Raw genomic sequence first — 22,177 nt, forward strand, 5'->3', positions numbered from 1 at the left:
AAAAATAAAATAAATAAACATAATTTTATCAATCTAGATTTCCAAGGTAGCCTACAAAAGAGAACCATAAAACAAATATAAAACAGATCAAAAACATCAAAAACAAAAGCAGTTATTGTAGCAACAGTAAAAATACAAAAAACAATAGATATAAAATCAGTTAAGTTCAGTTATCCACATTTTGCAGCATAAAAAACTCCCCAATGAAAATCCATTAGCGTTTTTGTGTGAATTTCTCCTATTAAACACATTTTTGTATGCACTTTTGATGTCTGATGCATTTTTGCGCATTATTATTTTTACCAACACACCCAATTTTATGCACATTTCTCCTGAATTTATGCCTTTAATAATTGTTTGGTTGGCTAACTGCATAGCAGAAAGTGGATTTTTGCTGTGCGAATTTTGCATTATAGCTGTGTTTCGGTTTACATATTGTTTTGAAAAGTGCAAATATGATAGATTTGGCTTTAACTGAGTCCTGGATTGGATTTCATCCCTACCTCTGAGTAAAACTTAGGTGCAACTAAATCTTCATTCAGTTAGATACTAAGTCCAGTCTTCAATCAGCATCCATCCTAATTCGATTGTGGGGGGTTACTTCTTGTTAATCATTCTCTGAACCCACATTTTCCATTTCATTTCATCATCATCATCATTATTAATAATATACATATTACATACATGAAAAAATACAGTTATACAGATAATACAAATTACTGAATACCAAAAAAAGAGTAATAATAAGAAAAAATACAAAAAAAAAAAAACATATCGGAAAAGAAAGGGGGGGGAGAATTAGAAAAAAAAATAAAAGTCTAAAGAAAAACAGAAAAAGTTGACTTCTTTCGACCACTATACAGTTTATATGCTCTCATATCTTTAGCTGTCTGTAATCACTTTGCACTTAATGGAGAGACAATTTGTTTACCTGTGGAATTTCTAGTCTAAATTAAGCCATTTATAATTTTGGGAACTAAGTTTCTTCGTATAATTTATAAGGACTATATGAAGAAACTCGGTTCCCAAAATTATAATTGGCTTAGTTTAGACTAAAAATTCCCTACCACTTCCCTCCCCCCAGCCCACTTTTTAAAATGAACTCTTCCCAGACCATACCCCTCACCTGCCCTGCTCTGCAATGACCCCTGAGAATTTTTGCCTAGCTGGAATGTGTCCTTGAACCCTGATAGACTCTTGCTTGGCTGGAAAGGTGACATTTGTTTTCATTGCCCCGCCCACCTTTGCCTCTGATCCTGCCCATCATTGGAATGTGGCTCTTGAGAGGTTTCCCAGAAGGGAATCCGGCCCTCAGGCTGAAAGGGGTTCCCCATTCCTGGGCTGGAGTATTCCGACCTGGTCTAAGGCAATATCCTATATATTCAGTTTGTACCGTATCTCCATCCTACAGGATTTCACGGGCCATTTCTCCCATTCCCTCCTGCAGAGCCACCTTAGCAACTTCAAGGAGCGAACAGAATCACCTCTTCACGCAGAGGCCATCAATAATTACTGCGCTGACATCTTTAGGCACCTGCATTCACCCCCCCCTTGTGAACGGTGCAAACTTGCCTGGAGCTTGGATCCAGTTCTGAGTGAGTGCACACAGCAAATCTTTTCAGCCAGAGGGAACTGTCTTAAGGAATTCCTCCTGCCTCCCCCTGCTCCCTGCATTCAATTGCCCAGAGGAAACTTACACAGAGACATGCACACATACACACCGAGAGAGAGAGAAAGGGAAGGGGGTGGCAGAACGGTGTTTGGTGACAGATCTCAACTTAGCAGTGACCGGCAACTGCTGCTTCTCAGCTGCTGTTAAGAACGTATGGAAACGAGGAATCTGCCTGACACCGAGTCAGACCATTCCAACATTCACAGTCCTGCATGAAGATGTTGGGAATTGAACAACCTCCCACTGGAGGTTGTGGACTCTCCTTCTTTGGAGGTTTTTAAGCGGAGGTTGTTGGGCCATCTGTCATGGATGCTGTAGCTGAGATTCCTGCATTGCAGGGAGTTGGACTAGATGGCCCTTGGAGTCCCTTCCAACCCCACAAGTCTGCAAATCCATTGGTCCATCCAACTCAGCAATTCAGGCAAGGAGAATCCCCAGCCCCCAATGGAGACGCCAAGGATTGAACCCGGGGCCTTCTGCATGCAAAGCAGATGCTCTACCACTGAGTTACTCCAGGTAGGGCTGGGAATGCCCAAAACACTGGAGTAGGTCAGAATATTTTGTCTGCTAGGTGCATGTTTTGGGGTGCACACTTCCCTCTAATTATATGCAATTTGGTGCATCTTATCTGGCAGGAGAAATCCACTGCAAAAATCAGAGGACCGTGGATTTCAAAGAATAGCTGCATTTCTGTTATTGCATTGTTTCTTTTCTTTTTCTTTTAAACAATTTTTATTAATTTTCTTTTCTCAAAACAAATATCCAATATCATTGCTAAACATACACTTTCCAATTTCCTCCCTCCCTGTTGACTTCCCTCAACTACCATTTCTGGTTTATTACGTCAGATGATACATTCTGCTGTTTATATACAATATTATGTTATCACGTTGTTGTACTTCTCGTTCTCTGTAAATAAAATTGCAAATGTTTATTGAAATCCTGCCAGCAAGACCACTTCTTTCTGTTGCTTCTGCAAATATATTGCAAAGGGTTCCCATTCTTTTTTCAGAGTTGCTATTGTCCTTTTCATGAAGTTTGTCCATTAACTTTGCTAACTCTGCATGGTTCATCCACTTTTCTTGCCATTGTGCTTTCAATGGTACTTCTCCGGTCTTCCAGTTTTGAGCTATTAAGATTCTTGTTCTCGCATTGTTTCGGGAAGTCCGATCTGGGTTGGTTCACCTTAAATTGTGAACCAGATCCTCCATCCTGAGCCCTGGATCACTAAACACTCCATTCACCCTGCTGCTTCTCAGAGAAATGTGCAGTTACCTTTTAATATCCAGTCTTTCTTCCATCATGCATCCTCAAGTGGCCTATATTTGTGTCCCATCCAGTCTCTGCCCCTGGCTTTGGCAAGGTTGCTGTGATGTTTCCCTCTAGACCATGGGAGTAGGAGTGCTGGACCTTGAGATCTTCACATGTACAGGTAAGGCTGGCAGTGTTTCATGTGGGATGGAGTCCTCTCTCTTCTGCGGGTCATCAGTTTGTCACTTCTGCCCTCTTGCCTCACTTCAGATGGACGGTGACTGAATGCAGCCTGACAGGTGAGCTGCTCATTCATTCAGCTTGATGGATGGCATGCCATGTCTCCATCCCTAAGCTCACCTGCAGAGCAGCAGGGCTGTGGACGCAGAGGATTTCACAAAGCTGAATCAGGAGGGAGAGGTGGCCAGGCCGAAAGGTGAGGGGCAACATGTCAGATCCTGCAGTGGTCCAGGAAGAAAGGAAGGAAGAAAAGTCCACATCAAAGCTGTCGCCGCCTCCCTCACCTCCAGCATCTTTTCTGAAAATCCAGGTGTGTCGAACCCACCTCCTCTGACATGCCAGGCTTAGCACTTCCAGAACCTGTTGGGTGGAATTTAAATTATTCTCATTGAAGTTTCTCTGCTTAAAACCACCGGTCATCATCACCACCGTCACGAAAGCAGAGCACATCCTTCTTTTAAGTCCCTCACTCCCTGAACATACATAAACAGCACAAAGATCTCCAAAATGAAAAGATCTCCAGAAGGAGATACAACCCCCGGGCTGTGGAAATTTATGCCTGGGTTTGTGTATTTGTGTGTGTGTGTGTGTGTGTGTGTGTGTGTGTGTGTTTGCTGATGTAGCATTTTCAAAAGCCTTTTTATACGTTTTGTTTCATCTTGATCTGCTAAAGGAAAACAGATCTCATCAAAATAATTCCTGTCAGCAATCCTTTCCAGACTTTTAGCCAAAAACCTATTCCTGGTGGAGGTGGGGGAGGGAGCAGAATGGGAAACACAGTCTCTCTCTCTCTCTCTCTCTCTCTCTCTCTCTCTCTCTCTCTCTCTCATCTGTCTATCTATCTCCATTGATCTATGGTATAACTCCACCTGCTGCCATTACCTTATCTAAATATCTCCTGGGCAATCCTTGGAAGATGAGATTCCCCTACCCCTCAATATTGAAAAACCCACCTCTTCTTTATGAGATTCCCAAGGATGCTTTCTTCATTTGTGATGAGGGATGAGGGAAGAAATTCAATTCAGTTCACACTTAATGGAGCATCTACCCAAATCACTCTTTCGGAAGCAATAAGTGAACTGAATTGTAGTTGTCCTTCAAAATTCAGGCCTCTCCCAATTTTGCAATGACGTTGTCCAGGCAAGTAACCCATGCAAAAATGCATTTGCTGGCTAAAATCCATACATTCTTGGGAATGGCATATGTATATTAGGAGAACTTAGCACTAAAATGACCTTTTTTAAAATAAGAAGAATTTGCTAATTGATGTTAAAATGTGAAGGCTGGGAAAAATGAGGAACTGAGTGCTTTTGCCACACCAACTCTTTAGCGTTAAATCAGAGCAAACACCAATCCAGAGAAAACCCAATTGATGTTTGCTCCAATTCAGCAGTAAGCAGCAGGTTTTCCCAGGCCAGGGAGATGCAGCAGGGCAAGCGGAAGTGTGGCTATGTCTTTAGAGGCAGGATGCCTGTTATGTACTGATGTTCTCACCCTGGGCCAGCAGGGGGATACTGTAGATAGTTATGCAAATGAAGGATCGAAAGTGACGATCACTGATTGGATAGTTTGTATGCAAATGAAGGATCGAAAAGTGACGTTCTGTGATTGGATAGTTTTAGAAAGTTGCAACAGTTGCAATTGTTCTGGAGCTCTATATAAGCAGGCTGACTGAGCTCCTCAGTTAGTTCTGTTCCAGCTTACAAATAAAGAGCTGCTTTGGAAGAATTGCTGTGTCGTCTGATATGTTCGCCCACAACCTAACAATGCCTCTGGATACTGGTTTCTGGGAATCACAGGTGGGGAGAGTTGCTGTTTCACTCAGCTGCTGTTTGCTGGCTCCTCTTGAGCATCTGCTTGGTCCCTGTGAGAACCAGATGCTGGACTAGATGGGCCACTGGACTGATCCTGCATAACTCTTCATCTGTGCCAAAACTGAGTTGTTATTTTTTTTGCCTAACAATGTAGTGAATTAGAACCTGGCCTACCAAACAGCCAAATTGGGGGAGAATGTGGCCAAGACAAGAGAGATGAGCATCCAAAAGGTGAGGCATGTTAGATGTCATGCCCAACTTTCCAAGATCTCTGGCCAAAATGTGCTCCATGGTCTGTTAAGAGTTGAGTTGAGATCTTGTGAACTGGAGAGACCAGGAACTGAGCCATGGAGCCATGAGCTACACTAGGGTCCTCTCAAGTTCCTTTTCTGACAGCTGTGCGCCGTTCTAACTCAGGAGTGTGGAGCTCGTGGTCTTCCAAGTGCTGTTGAACCACAGCTCCAACAACTCCTGGTCCCAGGAGGGCTCTTCTTATGATCTACCCTGGACTGCAATAGGCTGCCAGCTTCCAGTGTGCCTTTCACTGCTTCCCCTCCTTCCCTCCAACTCTCTGCTTTCTCCTCCTGTTAAAACAACCACTTCCCTCCACAGCTCAGCCTCCTCCCAGCCTGGCTTTCATTACTGTATGTTTGCTTATCTAATGCCACGACTGAACAGAGACACAGGAACTCACACACTTGCGGAGTCTCCTTGAAATTACTCAATTGCTTCCTGGCAAGCAATCCAGGACATCCTCTGCAAGCTACAGAGTCACCACGAAGGTGTGATCCCCAGCCCAGCCTTGCCAAGCAGGGTTGGAATGAGCATCCTTAGAATAAGAACACCAGAAGAGCCTGGCTGATGGATCAGACCATTTTGTCCAGAATCTTGTTATCTCAGTGGCCAAGCAGATGCTCATGGGGAGACTGCAAGCAGCACCTGAGGCCAACAGCCCACTTGTAAATCCTTCTGCATGGAGTTCCATTTCACTGAGCCATGGCCATTATCCCCCTTCATGGAGAATCAGGCTATCAGTGGCTACTTGCCATGCTTTCCTTCCAATGTCAGAGGCAGTATAGCCCTGAGGGAAAGCGCGGCAAGTAGCCACTGGTAACCTGATTCTCCATAAAGGGGGATAATGGCCATGGCTCAGTGAAATAGCACTTCATGCAGAAGGTCCATTAGTTATCATCCACTAATTTGTCTAATTTGTGGTGCTGTGGGTTAAACCACAGAGCCTAGGACTTGCCAATCAGAAGGCTGGCGGTTCGAATCCCCATGACGGGGTGAGCTCCCGTTACTCGGTCCCTGCTCCTGCCAACCTAGCAGTTCAAAAGCACGTTCAAGTGCAAGTAGATAAATAGGTACCGCTCTGGCGGGAAGGTAAACAGCATTTCCATGTGCTGCTCTGGTTCGCCAGAAGTGGCTTAGTCATGCTGGCCACATGACCCGGAAGCTGTACACCGGCTCCCTTGGCCAATAAAGCGAGATGAGCGCCGCAACCCCAGAGTCAGTCACGACTGGATCTAATGGTCAGGGGTCCCTTTATCTTTACCTAATTTGTCTAATCCCTCTCACAGAGCTACACTTCTCAAAGTGGCTTCACCCCTCTTCCAAGGGAACACTATCTAAGGAAGGCTGGAGTCGTAGTCCAAAACAGCCTCCGGAGGGTCGCAGGATAACTACCCAAGCAGGAGCCAAGTCAGAATCCTTGGCAATATTTCAGAAACTTGTGTTGGAGCCTTCTGAATTTGTAGCTGCTTTTCTGATTTGTTTGTTTGTGAGCTGGGGGTTAGGTGTGTGTGCATGTGCAAGCATTTCACTAGTTTTCTTTGAAGGAGTGGAAATGCTGGGGACATGTTTCTGGGAGCGCTTGTTGTTTCTGTAGCCCACCAGAGTATTAAGCTGGTTGTTAGATACCTTCAGTGCTTTTCTTCTGGAAAAAAAATAAAGGTGCCAGTACTCACAATGAAGTTGCTACAGTAAATGAAACACTTTTTTGCCAAATCCTCCCTCCCCAATTTTATCAAATCCGCCACTAATAAAAACAAATTTAATACAATTTTTCCAATAAATAAATAAATATGACTTCCCACCCTCTGTTTTCGGCATGCCCATAATTTCATATTGTTGCTGCATGGTTTTCCCAATTATTTCTAATTCACATTCTGCTCCCTATAATTAATATTATATTGCAATCATTTTCCATTATTAAGTGCCATCTTTTTAACCAGGGCTTTTCTTCTAGGGCAACCTTTCTCAACCTTGGGTCCCCAGATGTTGCTGGACTACAACTCCCATCATCCCGGAGCTCTGGCCTTGCAAGCTAGGGGTGATGGGAGTTGTAGTTCAACAACATCTGAGGACCCAAGGTTGAGAAAGGCTGTTCTGGGGGGGGGGAGGTGCCAGTACTGTATACACTTGAGTACCCCCAGTAAAAAGCACTAGCTAACTTGATCTCGAGTTGTGGGGTGCATGTTTGGGGGCAGCACCTCAGCTGTCCTCTAGGACCAACCCAGTCTGGCAGTGCCCACCGCTTGGGCTTTGAGAAATAAAAATAAAATAAAATAAAATAAAATACAGTGGTACCTCGGGTTAAGTACTTAATTCGTTCTGGAGGCCCGTTCTTAACCTGAAACTGTTCTTAACCTGAAGCACCACTTTAGCTAATGGGGCCTCCTGCTGCCGCCGCACCACCGGAGCACGATTTCTGTTCTCATCCTGAAGCAAAGTTCTTAACCCGAGGTACTATTTCTGGGCTAGCAGAGTCTGTAACCTGAAGCATCTGTAACCTGAAGCATCTGTAACCCAAGGTACCACTGTAAAATAAAATAAAATGATAAAATAAATAAATAAAATAGTTTCTGCATCTGGTGGAAGGAACATTTCTGTGCATGAGAGATTTACTGGGTTCCTGGCCATCTTTGTGAGCAAAAGGTGCAAAGAGACCCCCACCATACCCTGAGCGGAGAACAGTGAAAAGCAATTTACACCCCAGGACCTATCTCTTCCCCCTCCCCCTGCTTCCCTCAAAGGAACTGGGACTATTATGCCCCCCACACCCCTCCTCCCCCCCACACCTTCCCCACCCCCTGGGAGAACTGTATTTATTATTTACCCCTGGGATCAGCAGGGTGACGTGGGGTGCCCATTCTTCTCCTTCCAGCCCGCTTTAGTTCTTTGAATGCCCTGGGCTTGTTTTTTTGTTTCCCGTGGGCTGGGGAGGCGAGCTCCATTGCGCTGCTTCCCCCTCGCCCGGGACTCTCTCCCTCTCCCTCTCCCAGCAGATGGGCAGCAACAAGAATACGCATACAGTCAGACCCCTAAGAGGATTTGCTTCAGGCCCCTTTTGAGCGCAAACGGGGCCTTTTGTGAGGCTCTCGGCGGCCGTGGGATGCCGCCGGAGCCGCGGGCTTTTCACTCTCCCGTCTTCCACTCCGAGAAGAAAAGAATGCTCCCATAAAGGCCGTGTTTGTTCAGCTTGTTTAAGGGGAGCTGTAAGGCCGGGCTGAGGGACCAGCCTTGACAGGATCACCCCCTTTTGAGAAAGGAGATGGAGAGGGCCCTCCCGGGAGAGAGAGGGGGAGAGAGAGAGAGTCTGTGGCTGAGCCGAGCAGCTTAGCTTGCTTGTGGGAAATAAGAAAAGGGTTTCAGTTGCCATTACAATGCTCACTGATCCCTGAATCCCAGCTACTGTCCCGGCATGCTAACCTCGCAGTGTGGGCTGGGGGCTCAAGATCTCCTGGGAGAGGGGAGAAGGGGCCGCAGTAAGCAGAGGTTGCCAAGTGTGTAAGGCCAGGTAAACATTGACACTTCGGCTTACTTCTGAGTAAACACACACACTTGTGAGCTCTGGCCCTTAAGGGGTGATGTGCTGGGAGCCCAGTGCAATGGTAGAAAAGAAGTTCAATTCAGTTGGCATTGCAAAAAATTCCCCAACCTGCACTCCTCCGAAATGCAGCCATCCTTCAGTGTTCGCAATCATCTGAATTTTGCAATTCAGGTCTCAAGCCAAAGGAACACATACAGAAATGTGCAAGGTTGAAAAAGGCTGCACGTGCTTGTAAAAATGGCATGCAAAAATGAATTCTATGGGGAGGGTGGGATGATTTTTCAAGAAAAGGTATTAGAAGAAATGGCGTACAAATGTACATGTTGGGAGAAAGTTGCACAAAACCACTGGTGAATCTTTGGATGGACTTTTTAAAAATGGAATGTACAAACTGATGTGGAAATGTGGAGAAATGAACTTTTAATTGGAAAAACAAGAAACTGAGAGAGACCAAAAATTGCCTCTCTCTAGCCCAGAATTGAAGAGAAGCACACTTGGGCCTTGCTCTTATCAGTACTGGAACTCATCCATTGAAGATGGATGCTGGGAGATTCAAGACAGATGAAAGGAAGCGGTTTACCACACAGTGGAATACTCTCCCACAGGAGGCAGTGATGACCACCAACTTGGTTGACTTAAAAAGTGGATTTGACAAATTCAAGGAAGATTAGGCTATTAGCAGCTACTTACAATGATAGTGGCACTGTGGTCTAAACCATAGAGCCTAGGACTTGCTGATCAGAAGGTTGGCAGTTCGAATCCCCATGACGGAGTGAGCTCCCATTGCTCAGTCCCTGCTCCTGCCAACCTAGCACATTCAAAAGCATGTCAAAGTGCAAGTAGATAAATAGGTACCACTCCAGCGGGAAGGTAAACGGCGTTTCCGTGCACTGCTCTGGTTCGCCAGAAGCGGCTTAGTCATGCTGGCCACATGACCCAGAAGCTGTACGCCGGCTCCCTTGGCCAATAAAGGGAGATGAGCGCCGCAACCCCAGAGTCAGTCACGACTGGACCTAATGGTCAGGGGTCCCTTTACCTTTACAATGATAGCCACGTTCTCCCTCTGCTGTTAAAGGCAGGATGCATCTGAATACTGAATCCTAGTTTGGGCGAACATGTTACACTCAGGTGCTGCTTCTATTCGACCACTGTGAGAACAGGATGCTGGACTTGATAGTTCTCCTTTACATGATCTTGTAGGCAGGCTTTCATTATGTTCTTACTGGTGTGCCAACTTGAAAAAAACATATTGTGGGGGCCCAGGTAAGCTCTGCCCCACATAATTTATCATATGACACAGTGCGCATGCACCATTTCAATGTGCGCACGCACCATCAACATTATTTCGGTGGGACTCAGCCCCTCAAATATTTTATTGTCAGGGCCTTAGCCCCCATGGCCCCTAGGAGTTGGCTCCTATGTGTTCTCATCAATGAGGAGAGCAACAGTCCGTGGGATGATACATTACCTACCTCCTAGGGAGAAAATCATGGGAAGGAGGAGATCATCCATCGGCTAAAGCAGGGGTAGCCCTCTACATTTCGCTGAACTTCGACTCCCATCATTCCTGAGCATTGGCCACAATGGACAGGGCTGTTGATAGTTGGAGCTCAAAATTAAGGTTACCAGATTTTTTCAATGAATCTGGGGACACTTTTCAACTTCAATGGCTTTTGTATGGGGACTGATTGGTAAGTATGGGGACTGTCCCCAGGAAAAAGAGACGTCTGGTAACCTTACTCACAATCTCAAGGAAGCAGAAAAGACTATTTATGTATGTGACTACGGCTGGATGGATGTTATTGGCCCAGAGATAGAAAAAAGATAAAGTCCTCACCAGACAAGAATGGAAGATCAAATTGATGGATTACGCTGAAATGGCTAAGATGACCGGAAGAATCAGAAATCAGGGACACCAAAATTTTAATAAGGAATGGGGGAAATTTATAACTTATTTTAAAAACCATTGTAAACAGTTAGTAGGATTGGAATATCACTTGTAGCTTAATGGTGAATTTTGGACACAAAGGAGGAAATGATTTAACAATAGGTCTCACAAAGGGGAGGGGGGAAGTCCAGGAGATTCCTTGGAATCTTGTTTTTATGTTGTGTGTTCGATACTGTATGTGACTGTTAACTTTTAATCTGAAAAACCAAATAAATAAATTTATATATATTATAAAAAAGATAGTTGGAGCTCAACTGGAAGGCACACACTGGTGGTGGCCTTGGGCTACAAAAGGAACAGTTGCAACATAGGATCAAAGGAAACTACATTATACTCAGTCAGACCGCAGGACAAGCTAGCTCAGTATTATCAATGCTAACTGGCAGAAACTATGCAGGGTTTCAGGCAGGGCACATTTTCAGTCCTAACTGGAGATGCCAGGGATTGAACCTGGAACCCTTTCCATGCAAAGCAGATGCTCTACCATTCCTCCACTGGTGTTTCTGCAGGGAGTTTGCTTCCTCCTTCCTTCCTGCTCCAAGTATCAGATACCTGGAATTTCAGAGGTGAAGGGGGACAATGCTCAGGTCCCCAACCAGTCAGAGGGACAATGTGGGTGTGAACAATCATCAGCATCTTAGTGCAGATTTCTCCTAACATGCATACAGTATTGTTGTATGCAGTTTTGCCTAATGAGCACATTTTTGCAAAGCATATCCCTGCACCCCCCACAGAATGCAATTTTCACAAATATATGCGTTTTTATGCACACTTCTCCCTAGTGCATGCATTACTTGGCTGGAGAAAGGCACTGAAAAATTCAGAGAAGTGTGAATTTCAGAGGATGGCTGTTTTTCATTTTGTGTATTGTTTTGAAAAGCATGAATTAGCTGCCAGGTTTGCCTTCAAGCGTGAATCAAATTCCTGCCCCATCCCTAGTGACCAGGAAGAGGAAGTGGTAGTTCTGCTACAGATTCAGGAAGTTCCTTCATTAACAATATGTAGGTGCCAGATAAAAACTTTTATATTTACTAAGGTTTTCAAGCAATGGTTCTGAGGCTTATTATTTAGGGATCAGTCAGTTCATCTTCTTCTTGACTGTTTCCTCCTGTTAGTTGTTTTGAAATTGAATAATTGATATTCAGGGCTTTTAAAAACAAACAAACAAACAACACGTTGTTTTAGTGTTGTGGTTACACATCACTCTAGGTCAGTGGAGCTGGTAAATTGTTTCTATAAATGGAAATGAATGTCTCTGTCTAGAAAAAAAAAGCCTCCACCAGCATTTCTGGGGGCCTTCTATTAAAACAGAATCATACCATTGGAAGGTACATAAAAAATAATCTAACCTGACCCCCTTTAAATACAGGAAATCTGCTGCTAAAATATCCCTGATAAAGCTTCTGATTCTACTCACAATGTACACAGGTACAAGCTGCCTCTTAACATGTGCAGGTGATTGTGCAAATGTGTGCACACTTACTTGTTTGCATGGCTCAGCTCCTCTGTAAGCATGTACACAGACTGTACACTCCTTGACTTCTACATATGAATAACTGTACGAGTATACAGCTGCTCAAGTATTTGTTTGTGTACACAACCACACAGGTTGTGCACTTGTTGAATGCAACATGTGAGCACCCCTCTTAAAAGCCTCACACTACTTTCTGGGGCAGTCTGTCCCCAATAATTGTTCCAGTAGGAAGTTCTAATGTTTGGCTGCTTTATAAGCGGGATTTTAAAAGCTGTATTTTAGTGTTTGATTTTTCATTTGTAATGGGGATATATCTATATCTATATCTATATCTATATCACAGACTATGTTGCTTTTCTGTTAATTGCGCTTCTTCACAAGCGAATCTTTACTGTATTTGATTTTCGTTTGTAATGGGTTTTTTATATTCTGCAAAGTTACGTTTGATGTTTTAAGGATAGGGGGTTTACAACTTTCTTTCATTTTAACGTGAAGCAGTGTTAGAAACAATTTAAATCAGGCATGGATTAGCTGGATCTGGCTGGCTGGCTGCCTCCTTCCTTTCCCCACCCTTCAGGGCCAGCTGATAAATTGACAGGTGAGAGTGGTCAGTCAGCTGATAACTTGGAGGGGGCTGGCTTTCAAAGTTGGTTTGCAAGCAGTTTCAAAACAAGCCACTTGCAAACAGGCTTCAAAGCAATGGCAACCTGATGTCAGTGAGGCAGGTGGGAGGGGTTCGGTGAAAGTAGCTGAGAAGGCCAGATTAAGACCCCTGCTGGGCTGAATTACTTTTGTGGGTTTGTGGGGTGTGTGGGTCCTGCTTTCAGTCTTCCTACAAGGCATTGGATTGACTGCTGTGAATCCATCGATTCGGATCCTACCCTCTGAAGCAGTAGAAAACAAGCTTGCTCCATCTTGTGTCTCTAAGAACCTGTCATGGTCCAGTCTATGTCTGATCGAAGTCCCGGCTGAGGACGTCAGGACTGGGGGCAAGATGGCAGGTTGGGAGCAGGAACAAGAGTCCAGAAGCCAGGGGTCCGATGGTCAGGAAGCAGGGAGTCACAAAGTCAAGGGTCCGAGGGTCAAGAAGCAAGGAGTTCAAGAAGCGGAGGTCTGAGGATCAGGAAGCAAGAAGCCAAACGCAGCAAGGCAGGAAATTAGTTGCTCTGCCAAAAAGCCGAAGGGAAATGCTGACCTTATATCCCTTCTCAGCTCTTGCCACCATGTGCAGTGAGTTACCAAGTGGCCTCACCTGTGTGGCAGCACCTTGCCTCTCCAGAACAAACTTAGGAAGGCTCAGTCTTGCGAAGCCCTACTGGTCACAGGGGCTGGCTCCTGCATGCACTCCTGACAGAACCCTCATAGTTTAAGGGTGCTGGGAAGAGCGACTGGTTGTTAAATGGAACTGGGAAATGTAGCCATGTCTCCTAACAACTCTCAGCACCCTACATGGGATTGCCTTGATTGTTTAACGCGGTACAATGCTGCTTCATAGTGCGGATGGAGCCTCAGCAGCTGTGGTCTGGTCGACGAAGCACCAAGGCTCAGATTTCAACAGCGTCGCAAGATTCGAACCTCACTCCCCACCTGTTGGCAAACCCATCCCTGTCGCTGCAGCCGGTCTGGCTGAGGGGAGGGCACATTTGGGGGGCCACACGGATCCTGCCCCATCCAGCCCCTCCTGCAAGGACAAAGGAGGCCATTTGTACAGAGAGGGAAATCCAGCGTGGTGATGTGAAGGCCTCAAAGGAAACAGAGCGGAAGAAGTTGGGGCTGACAGCAAGGCATGCTGGGTAGGGATGCCTGGAGCTGAACGCAGGCCAGGCACTCTGCTCTCTGGCCGTCCCCATGGTAACCTCGGCCTAGGGAGAGCAGCCACCCTTTATCCTGCCTTGGCAGCCGTGGCAGATTCTAGGTCACAGATGGCCTCTGCCGGTGCAATGGGCCTCGGAGGCTCCCAGTTGGCAGTCAAAGCTCTGGCCAGTTAGTGATGCAACTGGGCAGCGTCAGGCGGTTTGTGTGTCTGTTGAAGGGCAACCTGATGCTGAAGTTCTCCTGGTGGTCCTTCCCTTGTTTCTCCACAAACAGAGAAGCAAAAGTTCGGTGGCCTGGCAGGGCAGGCCTATCCATGCAAGCGATGGAGTAGTCGTGAAGGATGTCTGGCGTTCCTCCCCTCCCCTTCCCCAAATACCCCCACTGGAAGCTGATTTTGGCCAGGACCGGCTTTCCTTTTCGAAGATGTTGCTTTCAATTTGGCAGGATTGACCTCGGGGCAGGAGGTGACAGGCAGCAGCACGTCAGCGGCGGTGGCTGGCGAGGGCTGGTGAACCGCCTCAGGGACAGGACAAATATTTTATGAGTAATTTAATATCTGGAACACACAGGCGTGCTCATTCCCAGAGAGACAACGCTCCTTAAGACCCACAAAGCCTGCTTTTCATAAGGAAGCGGCTTGGCGGGCGAGTGTGTGTGTGTGTGTGTGTGTGTGTGTGTGTGTGTGTGCAAGGGAGTGTGTCGTCCCTGGATTAACCCCTCCACGTCCGTCTTCGCAATCGGCATGCACAGGAAAATGGGAGATGATCATGGCTTTGGCCCCTCTCTCTGCAACCTCCCACCCTGTTGTCTCGTCCTGGAACCAAGGGATGAGACTGGGCCGAAAGACACCCCCCTGAACCCCATTGCAAGAGAGCCTCTTTCATTCAGCCCTTTTGAAAGGAAGGCTCCCCCAGGAACAAACAGCCTTACATCCCAAGAAGTGAAATTCGGAAAGACTCTCCCAGTGAGGGGTTGATAAACCTGTCAATTTCTGTTTCTCTGCTTCTGTTTCCCCTCTCAATCTCAACTTACATTTTCCACATTTCTGCAACACTTTGTATTTTTTTCTTAAAAAATCTTTATGAATCTTAGCGTGTAGTTTCAAGATACATATTTTAGCACAATTTTAGCACTTCCACTAATATACAGTGGTACCTCAGGTTAAAAACTTAATTCATTCTGGAGGTCCGTTCTTAACCTGAAATTGTTCTTAACCTGAAGCACCACTTTAGCTAATGGGGCCTCCCGCTGCCGCTGCGCCGCCGCCGCACGATTTCTGTTCTCATCCTGAAGCAAAGTTCTTAACCCAAGGTACTATTTCTGGGTTAGTGGAGTCTGTAACCTGAAGCGTCTGTAACTTGAAGCGTCTGTAACCCAAGGTAACACTGTATGCATTTTTGCATGTTATTCTTATTAATGAATGCCTTCTTATGCACACTTCCACATACGCACACCCCATGCTTTGGTTGATGAACTAAATTACAAAATTCGGAGAGCTTTGGATTTCGAAGGAGAGATGAGTTTCGGTTTGCATGCTGCTTCAGGAAGTGGAAAGCAGGCAGGGCTGCATGGAAATGTGAACCAAACCCAATTCCTCTCTCTCTCTCTCTCTCTCTCTCTCTCTCTCTCTCTCTCTCCCTCCCCCCTTCCCTGCTGGTCCAGAGTGGAGCAGCTCTTTAGCCCTGATGACCAGAAGAACAATGATGTGAGAAAAGGGATTCATTGCAGGCAGTAGCGCAGAAAGAGGAAGGGAGATGAAGCGAGACCTAAGCCAGGAAAATGCCATCCCCAGCAACACCCCAGGAGTGACAATGGTCCCATCTGCACCATACATTTAAAGCTGTATCGGATCACTTTAAACAGTCATGCATGCTTACCCCAAAGCATCCTGGGGACTGTAGTTTATTAAGGGTTCTGAGAGTTGTTAGGGCATCTCTGTTCCCCTCCGAGAGCTACCATTCCCAGAGTGGTTTATTGATCCCTCTTCCCAGGGAACTCAGGGAATTGTGACTCTGTGACGGGATTTCTAGGCCGTGTTGAATGAGGATGAAAGCTGATATACCCTGTGCATTTTTACTAGGAAGGAAGTTCTACTGAATTCAGTGGGGCTTGCATTTTAAAAACCATGCACACCGCTTTGAGCTCCTTGGAGAAAAAAGTTGGCATAGCAATGCAATAAATAAACAAATAAATAGATAATGTGACATCAGGTATGGGGTTGGTGGGTGTGGTTTGAGAGAAATGGCCTTGTAAGCCAAATTGTAGAACCTGGGTTTGTGTGTGCAGGTTTGTCCAACAAACCAGACATTTCCCACCCCTGAACTAGAAGGAAAGGGAGAATAGAAAAATGTGAAGCTGCATTATATGGAGTGACACCTTTGATTCATCTAGTTCAGTACTATCTACACTGACTGGCAGCAGTTCTCCGGGATTTTAGCCACAGTTCTCTCTCCACCTGGAGATGCTGGGGATCGAAGTTCAAACCTTCTGCATGCAAAGTAGATGTTCTACCACTGAGGTACAGTTCTTCCCTGAAGGGGAGTGTGTTTGGGTCAGGAGCTTTGGAGACAGAGTTTGTGTGCTGGGCCAGCAGTAGTAACTCCTTTGGTGCCAATCATTACCAAAGCCAGAGGTGATCTTAGTTACTTTTTTAAGCTTCCCTTGGTTCTGAGGTCAATTTTAATGAACCTCTGAAAGTTGGTTTCCAAGCCCCTCTTGATTGAACTTTGCAGACGTCCTTATCCAGAATAACATCACATTCAGACCTTTCAGAGAAAGGAACTGCAAAAATGTGCTTCCCACGAAATTCACTAACTGAAAATGAGGGGGATCAGGGGTTTTTTGGGAGGGGGGAGGAGTCGATTTTGTGACAGCTCTAAAAGAAATAAAGGCTTCCCCCACCCCGGCCATAGTACTGTTTATGTCAGGATCTAGAGTATATAAATTCCTTTTCTTGGAAACTTTCTTCCTGGCCAAGGCTTGCTAGACAGCAAGTGGGGTCAGTTATCCCTAGGTATCTGCTGCCACCTCGTGGTGACCAACAAAGCAATGCCTCTCATCCTTCCTGATGCAATCAACAATAACTCTCCAAACCAAAGCACAAGTGATTGTTTATTTGTTTACAAAGTTACCGCAGAGACTTCTTGTGATGGAGTTTTTGGGGGGGATGAGGGGGTTTGAAAAAGGTCGAGTGGTTATTGAAAGAACCTATCAATGATCACCCATTAAGGCTGCACCATTTCAGAGAGGCAAGGGCATTGCAGTTCCCATACCTTGTGCTCCATCCCTGGCCGGCAGTTTCTGAAGACCAGACCTGCAGCAGAGGGTGGAGTCTGGTGGAGAGAGCAAGCAGGAAAGCAGGTCCCCAGATTCCTCTAGCTAAATGGGGAAGAGTAAGAACCCGGAGAAGATGCTGTCTGCCCCTTCTGTGCCCCCAATGAGCGAGTTCTTCTCTGTAGGCTCTAACCAGACCGACTCGCCCCTTTGCACTTGGAGAACCACACCGCCCGTGGTGACCTGGAAGGCATTGTAGACGTAGTCACAGAAGGCTACGACCCTCTCTCCCCGGCTGCCTTGCCCTTTCTTGATCTGGACACACAGGTTGCCCCGGGAGGTTACGTGGTAGGTGAAGTAGTAAATCCCGGTGATGTTGGAGACAAAACGCCCATAGCGGCTCTCGTAGTGGCCATTGATGTTGGTGTGGACACGGTCGAAGCGGATGGGTTGTGCACGCCGCGGCAGCATGGAGATTCCCCGGGAGGCCGAGAAGGCGGATTTGAGCGAGGTCTTGTAGTCACCAGATTCTCCTTTGGCTCCTTGCGGGCCAGGAGATCCTGGGGGGCCTTTGAACCCTGCTGGTCCTCTGGGCCCAACTTTGCCAGGGTAACCAGGCTCTCCTGGCTCCCCTGGTTCTCCAGAATCTCTGTTTGCTTCAACACCCCCAGGAGGACCTATGAGAAGTAGGAAAGAGGAAGGCAGAGGTGTTAAGTAGAACTGTTTAATGTATGTTGAATTGGAAGACAAATCTATAATGTGCCTCTATAGCACTGTGAAGCATGGCTAGAAATTTACATTGAAGCTGGAGAAGAGTCCGACAGGTTAATCATTAATGGAGTTGTAACATGGAACTGTATTTTTGTGCTTAAAGTCACAGGAAAGGGAGAGTATTACAGGTCTATGTGTATGCTAATCTGTAGGCATCTGTCTTGGGTGGAGTGCTCTCTTTGTTCCAAGCTAGTGAAGAGAATGGACATGTGAATCTCTGTCTCCCACAAACAGCCTGAGGCTAATGGAGGCTGCAATGGAGAAGAGATGGACCTTTGAATTTAAGCTCAAAATTCAAGATATTTGTCATCTATGGCATTATGCCCTTTGCTGGGATCAGTATAAGAAATTATGAATGTAACTTCTATCATTTTAAATTGTTTGGAAAAGAAAAGTTTTTGAACCATATTTTTGGACTGGATTTTTCCCCCCAACACAAGAGCCAGTTTTCATTCATCCAACGGCTTCCAGGTGCACAATATTCACAATCCCAATAAGAGGTGTGGTGTGTGTGGAGAAACCTGTGTTATCAACTTGGTCAGGTCTGGCCCAGCATTAGAATCCTCACTCAGCCATGAAGCTTGCTGGGTGACCTTGGGCCTGTCACAGGGCACCCTCAGCCTGACCGGCATTGTGGGTTTTTTGTGAGGATAAGATGGGGAAGGAGAAAATTGTACACACTGCCTTGGCCTCCTTGCAGGAAAGGGGGGGGGGTATCATAAATAAGGGAACGGTTTGTATGTGGAACTCCCAACCCCACCAATCGATAAATTAGAGCTGAGCTGAGAGCTCTTAAAAAATAATTTTAGCCAATGTTAACCCTACTCAGGGTAAACCAATTGAAATCAATGTGCATGGCTCACATAGGTTTCTTAATTGCAATGGGGTCTGCTCTGTTTCTGAGTAGGATTTGGTTGGATATAACTCTCTCTTTCTATCTCAAGCTGCTCCTGTGATGTTGAGAGAATGTGGCTCATGTCCTGGGAAATCACCATCAGCATGCCCTTCACAACAGAGGGTTATTAGTAAGGCCCTCTCCTCAAAACTCCCTGCCGTCTCCCCACCACCATACTTGCTGCTTCCCTGCCTCCCCATCATGCAATAGATTGGCTCCCTGATAGGTTGGGACAGATTTCCAGCTCAGATGCTCACGTTGCACTGTGGACGAGAACCATAGTGAGAAAGAAACCATGCCCCCTGCCAAGTGAATGCCCCCTTACCTCGTTCACCCTTACTCCCTGGCACTCCATCGCTGCCATCAGGGCCTGGGGCACCTGGCATGCCTGGAATTCCTGGGATGAGCTGGGGCCCCTGGCAAGTGTCAGCACCAACCAGCCAGGCTGCATTCAGGCACATCAGCATTGCCCATGCCAACCTCTTGGGACTCAGCATCCTGGAAAGGTAAAGGGAGAAAGCAGGAGCACCCAGCTGGGAGACCAGCAACGCACAAAAGCAAGAAGATGCACAAATACAGGATGGGGGACACCTGCCTTGATGGAGTGAAAAGGAATCTTAGGGGTCTTAGGGTTAGCCTGGAAAAGAGAAGAATGAGAGGAGTTCTAATAGTCACCTTCAAATATCTCTCTGTCACACGGAAGATGGACCAAGCTTGTTTTCTGTGGCTCCAGGGGGTAGGAGCTGAACCAATGGTTTCAAATGACAAGGAAGGAGATTCCAACTTAACCTCAAGAAGAACACCCTCACATACCGTCCAACATTTCTCAGATTAAAACAGGGACGTTATAAGAAAAAGTGGGACATTCTGGGATCAAATCAGAAACCGGGACAGCTTCTGTAAATCCGGGGCTGTTCCTGGAAAATAGGGACTCTTGGAGGGTCTGCAGGTGTGCTTCCTCCAACTAGCTCAGTACTCTAACTGGGAAAGGCTGCAGCTTGGTAGCAGAGCATCTGCCTTGCATGCAGAAGGTCCCAGGTTCAATCCTTGGCATTTTCAGGTAGGGCTGGGAATGCCATGTGCCTGAAACCCTAGAGAGCGGCTTCCCGTCAGTGTGAACACTAATGGGCTTGATGGACTAATGCTCTCTGACTCAGTCTAAGGCAGCTTCCTGTGTTCCTATTATTTAGGAGCCGGCATTGTCTGTAGAGGAAATCTCTTCCCAGGCACATCAATTCCCTGGTGTCAACCCAGCTTTGCAAAATAAGCCTCTCCAGAGTCTCATCCCCTTTCCTTGACCACAGCAGTGACATCCCAAGGGTTATTGATGCTGCTGGATGAAATGAAGCATGGATCCTCACACAAGCTATCTGTCTTCTGCTGAACTAGCTTTCTCCTTTCTAAACTGGTGCTACCCTTTTGGACCATATCAGTCCATCACCGAGAGAACCCTTCTGGTTGCCAGTTTCTAAATTCAGAGTGCTGACATTTCCATTTTAGAAAGCCATGCCTTATAGAAACCCTTTTCCTGTATGAACAACAGAGAGAGAGAGATTCTAGCATGGTGCTGCTCTGTGTGCTTTAGTGGTAGAGAACCTGCTTTGCATGCAGAAGGTCCTGGGTTCAATCTCCTGCATTGCCAGGCAGCGCTGGGAGAGACTCCTGGTCTGAAATCCTTGAAAGATGCTGCCAATCAGTGTAGGCACTACTGAGCTAGATGGACTAGTGGTCTGACTTGGGGCAAGGCAGCTTCCTATCTACCAGTGCCCTCTTTGGATCTCCCTCTGGAGATGTTCTGGCCAGCAGCCATCAATTCCTCACCCCTCCAAAGGCTGGTCTTGAATGCAAGGGGAAATAATTCAATGAGTGCCTTTCTCTTACCTTGCAGCGTCTCAAAGAATCTCTGGACAGCAAGACTCGCCACGCTCCAGGCCCACACTGAGGACGCTCACACAGCAGAGACAGGAAGAAACACCTCCCCCCATGAGATATGTGGTGTCTGCCTCCCTCCTATCTCCCAGGGTTTGCAACAAAAGGGAAATTGGAGTTTGCTTCCCTTTTTTCCATTTGGCTCCCCTCCTTCCACAAACACACCAGTACTTTCACATCCACACAGCACGGGGGAAGTGCAGTGCTATTTCTGGGGGCCTTTTGTGCAAGCTGCGCAAGAAATATGGGGAACCTGCCCTTGCCTGGTCAGGCGTTTTCCGAGCAAAGGCATTTTCCCAATGGCTTGCGGTTTGATGGAAACCCACAAGGGCACAGCTGGTGCTTCTGGGCTTGAGGATGCTCTGTGCTGGTCTTCTGGGTGTCAGCACTCTTTTCAACCATGAGAACATAAGGAGAGGTGTGCTGGATTTGGCCAAAGGCCCAACTTGTACACTAACCTGCTCAGAGTGGCCAACCAGATGCCTCAATGGGAAGACAGCAAATAGGATCTGAGTGCAACAGCAACACTCCCCACCAGTGATTCCTACAATGGGTACTCAGAGACCTACTGCTTCTGACAGTGGAGGGGTAACATAGTCACTTTGTTGTTGTTTAGTCGTTTAGTCATGTCCGAATCTTTGTGACCCCATGGACCAGAGCACGCCATGCACTCCTGTCTTCCACTGCCTCCCGCAGTTTGGTCAAACTCATGCTGGTAGCTTTGAGAACACTGTCCAACCATCTCGTCCTCTGTCGCCCCCTTCTCCTTGTGCCCTCCATCTTTCCTAACATCAGGGTCTTTTCCAGGGAGTCTTTTCTTCTCATGAGATGGCCAAAGTATTGGAGCCTCAGCTCCAAAACTTTATATACCTCTTAATTGAGTTTTTATCCACTAATCCAAGTTAGAAACCATCACTGCCTCTTGCGGGAGACCACACCCTCCCTGTGCGAACATTATTTTGTCTTACCTGAATCAGCCAACATTTGGCTTCACTGGGTGTTCTCAAGTCCCAAGGTAGAATTATAGAATTGTAGAATGGGAAGGGGCCCCAGGATCGTCTAACCCAATACAGGAACCACAGCTGAATAATCCCTGACAGGTGACCATCCAACTTCTGCTTAAAAACCTCCAACGGTTTGGGTCGTACCCTCTGGAGCAGCAGAAAACATGCTTGCTCCACCTTCCATGTGGGAACCCATCAGATATCAGGAGAAATTCACTCTAAAATGCTGTTGAATTCTTACGAGGACTTTTTTTAAAGA

General features: G+C 46.5%; 1 protein-coding gene and 1 long non-coding RNA gene across 2 annotated transcripts in view; both read right to left on the reverse strand.

The window, feature by feature from the left end:
* Positions 1-7,557: 7,557 nt before the first annotated feature.
* LOC308482840 overlaps positions 7,558-22,177 on the reverse strand; it is a 380,605-nt gene continuing 365,985 nt past the window's right edge. The window contains exon 3 of the long non-coding RNA XR_013989449.1: positions 7,558-7,769. This is a non-coding gene — a long non-coding RNA (uncharacterized lncRNA). The remainder of the gene's footprint in view (positions 7,770-22,177) is intronic.
* C1QB (complement C1q B chain) lies at positions 17,140-21,025 on the reverse strand. The gene is made up of 3 exons (XM_081016284.1): positions 20,867-21,025; positions 19,311-19,483; positions 17,140-17,996 (listed from the first exon to the last, which is right to left on the reverse strand). The coding sequence occupies exons 2-3, from the start codon at positions 19,480-19,482 to the stop codon at positions 17,425-17,427; spliced, it is 744 nt and encodes a 247-aa protein (XP_080872410.1). The 5' UTR covers position 19,483; positions 20,867-21,025; the 3' UTR covers positions 17,140-17,424.

The sequence above is a fragment of the Podarcis pityusensis genome (assembly GCF_964106645.2).
Source record: "Podarcis pityusensis genome assembly, chromosome: 8".
In the NCBI taxonomy this organism is placed as follows: domain Eukaryota; kingdom Metazoa; phylum Chordata; class Lepidosauria; order Squamata; family Lacertidae; genus Podarcis; species Podarcis pityusensis.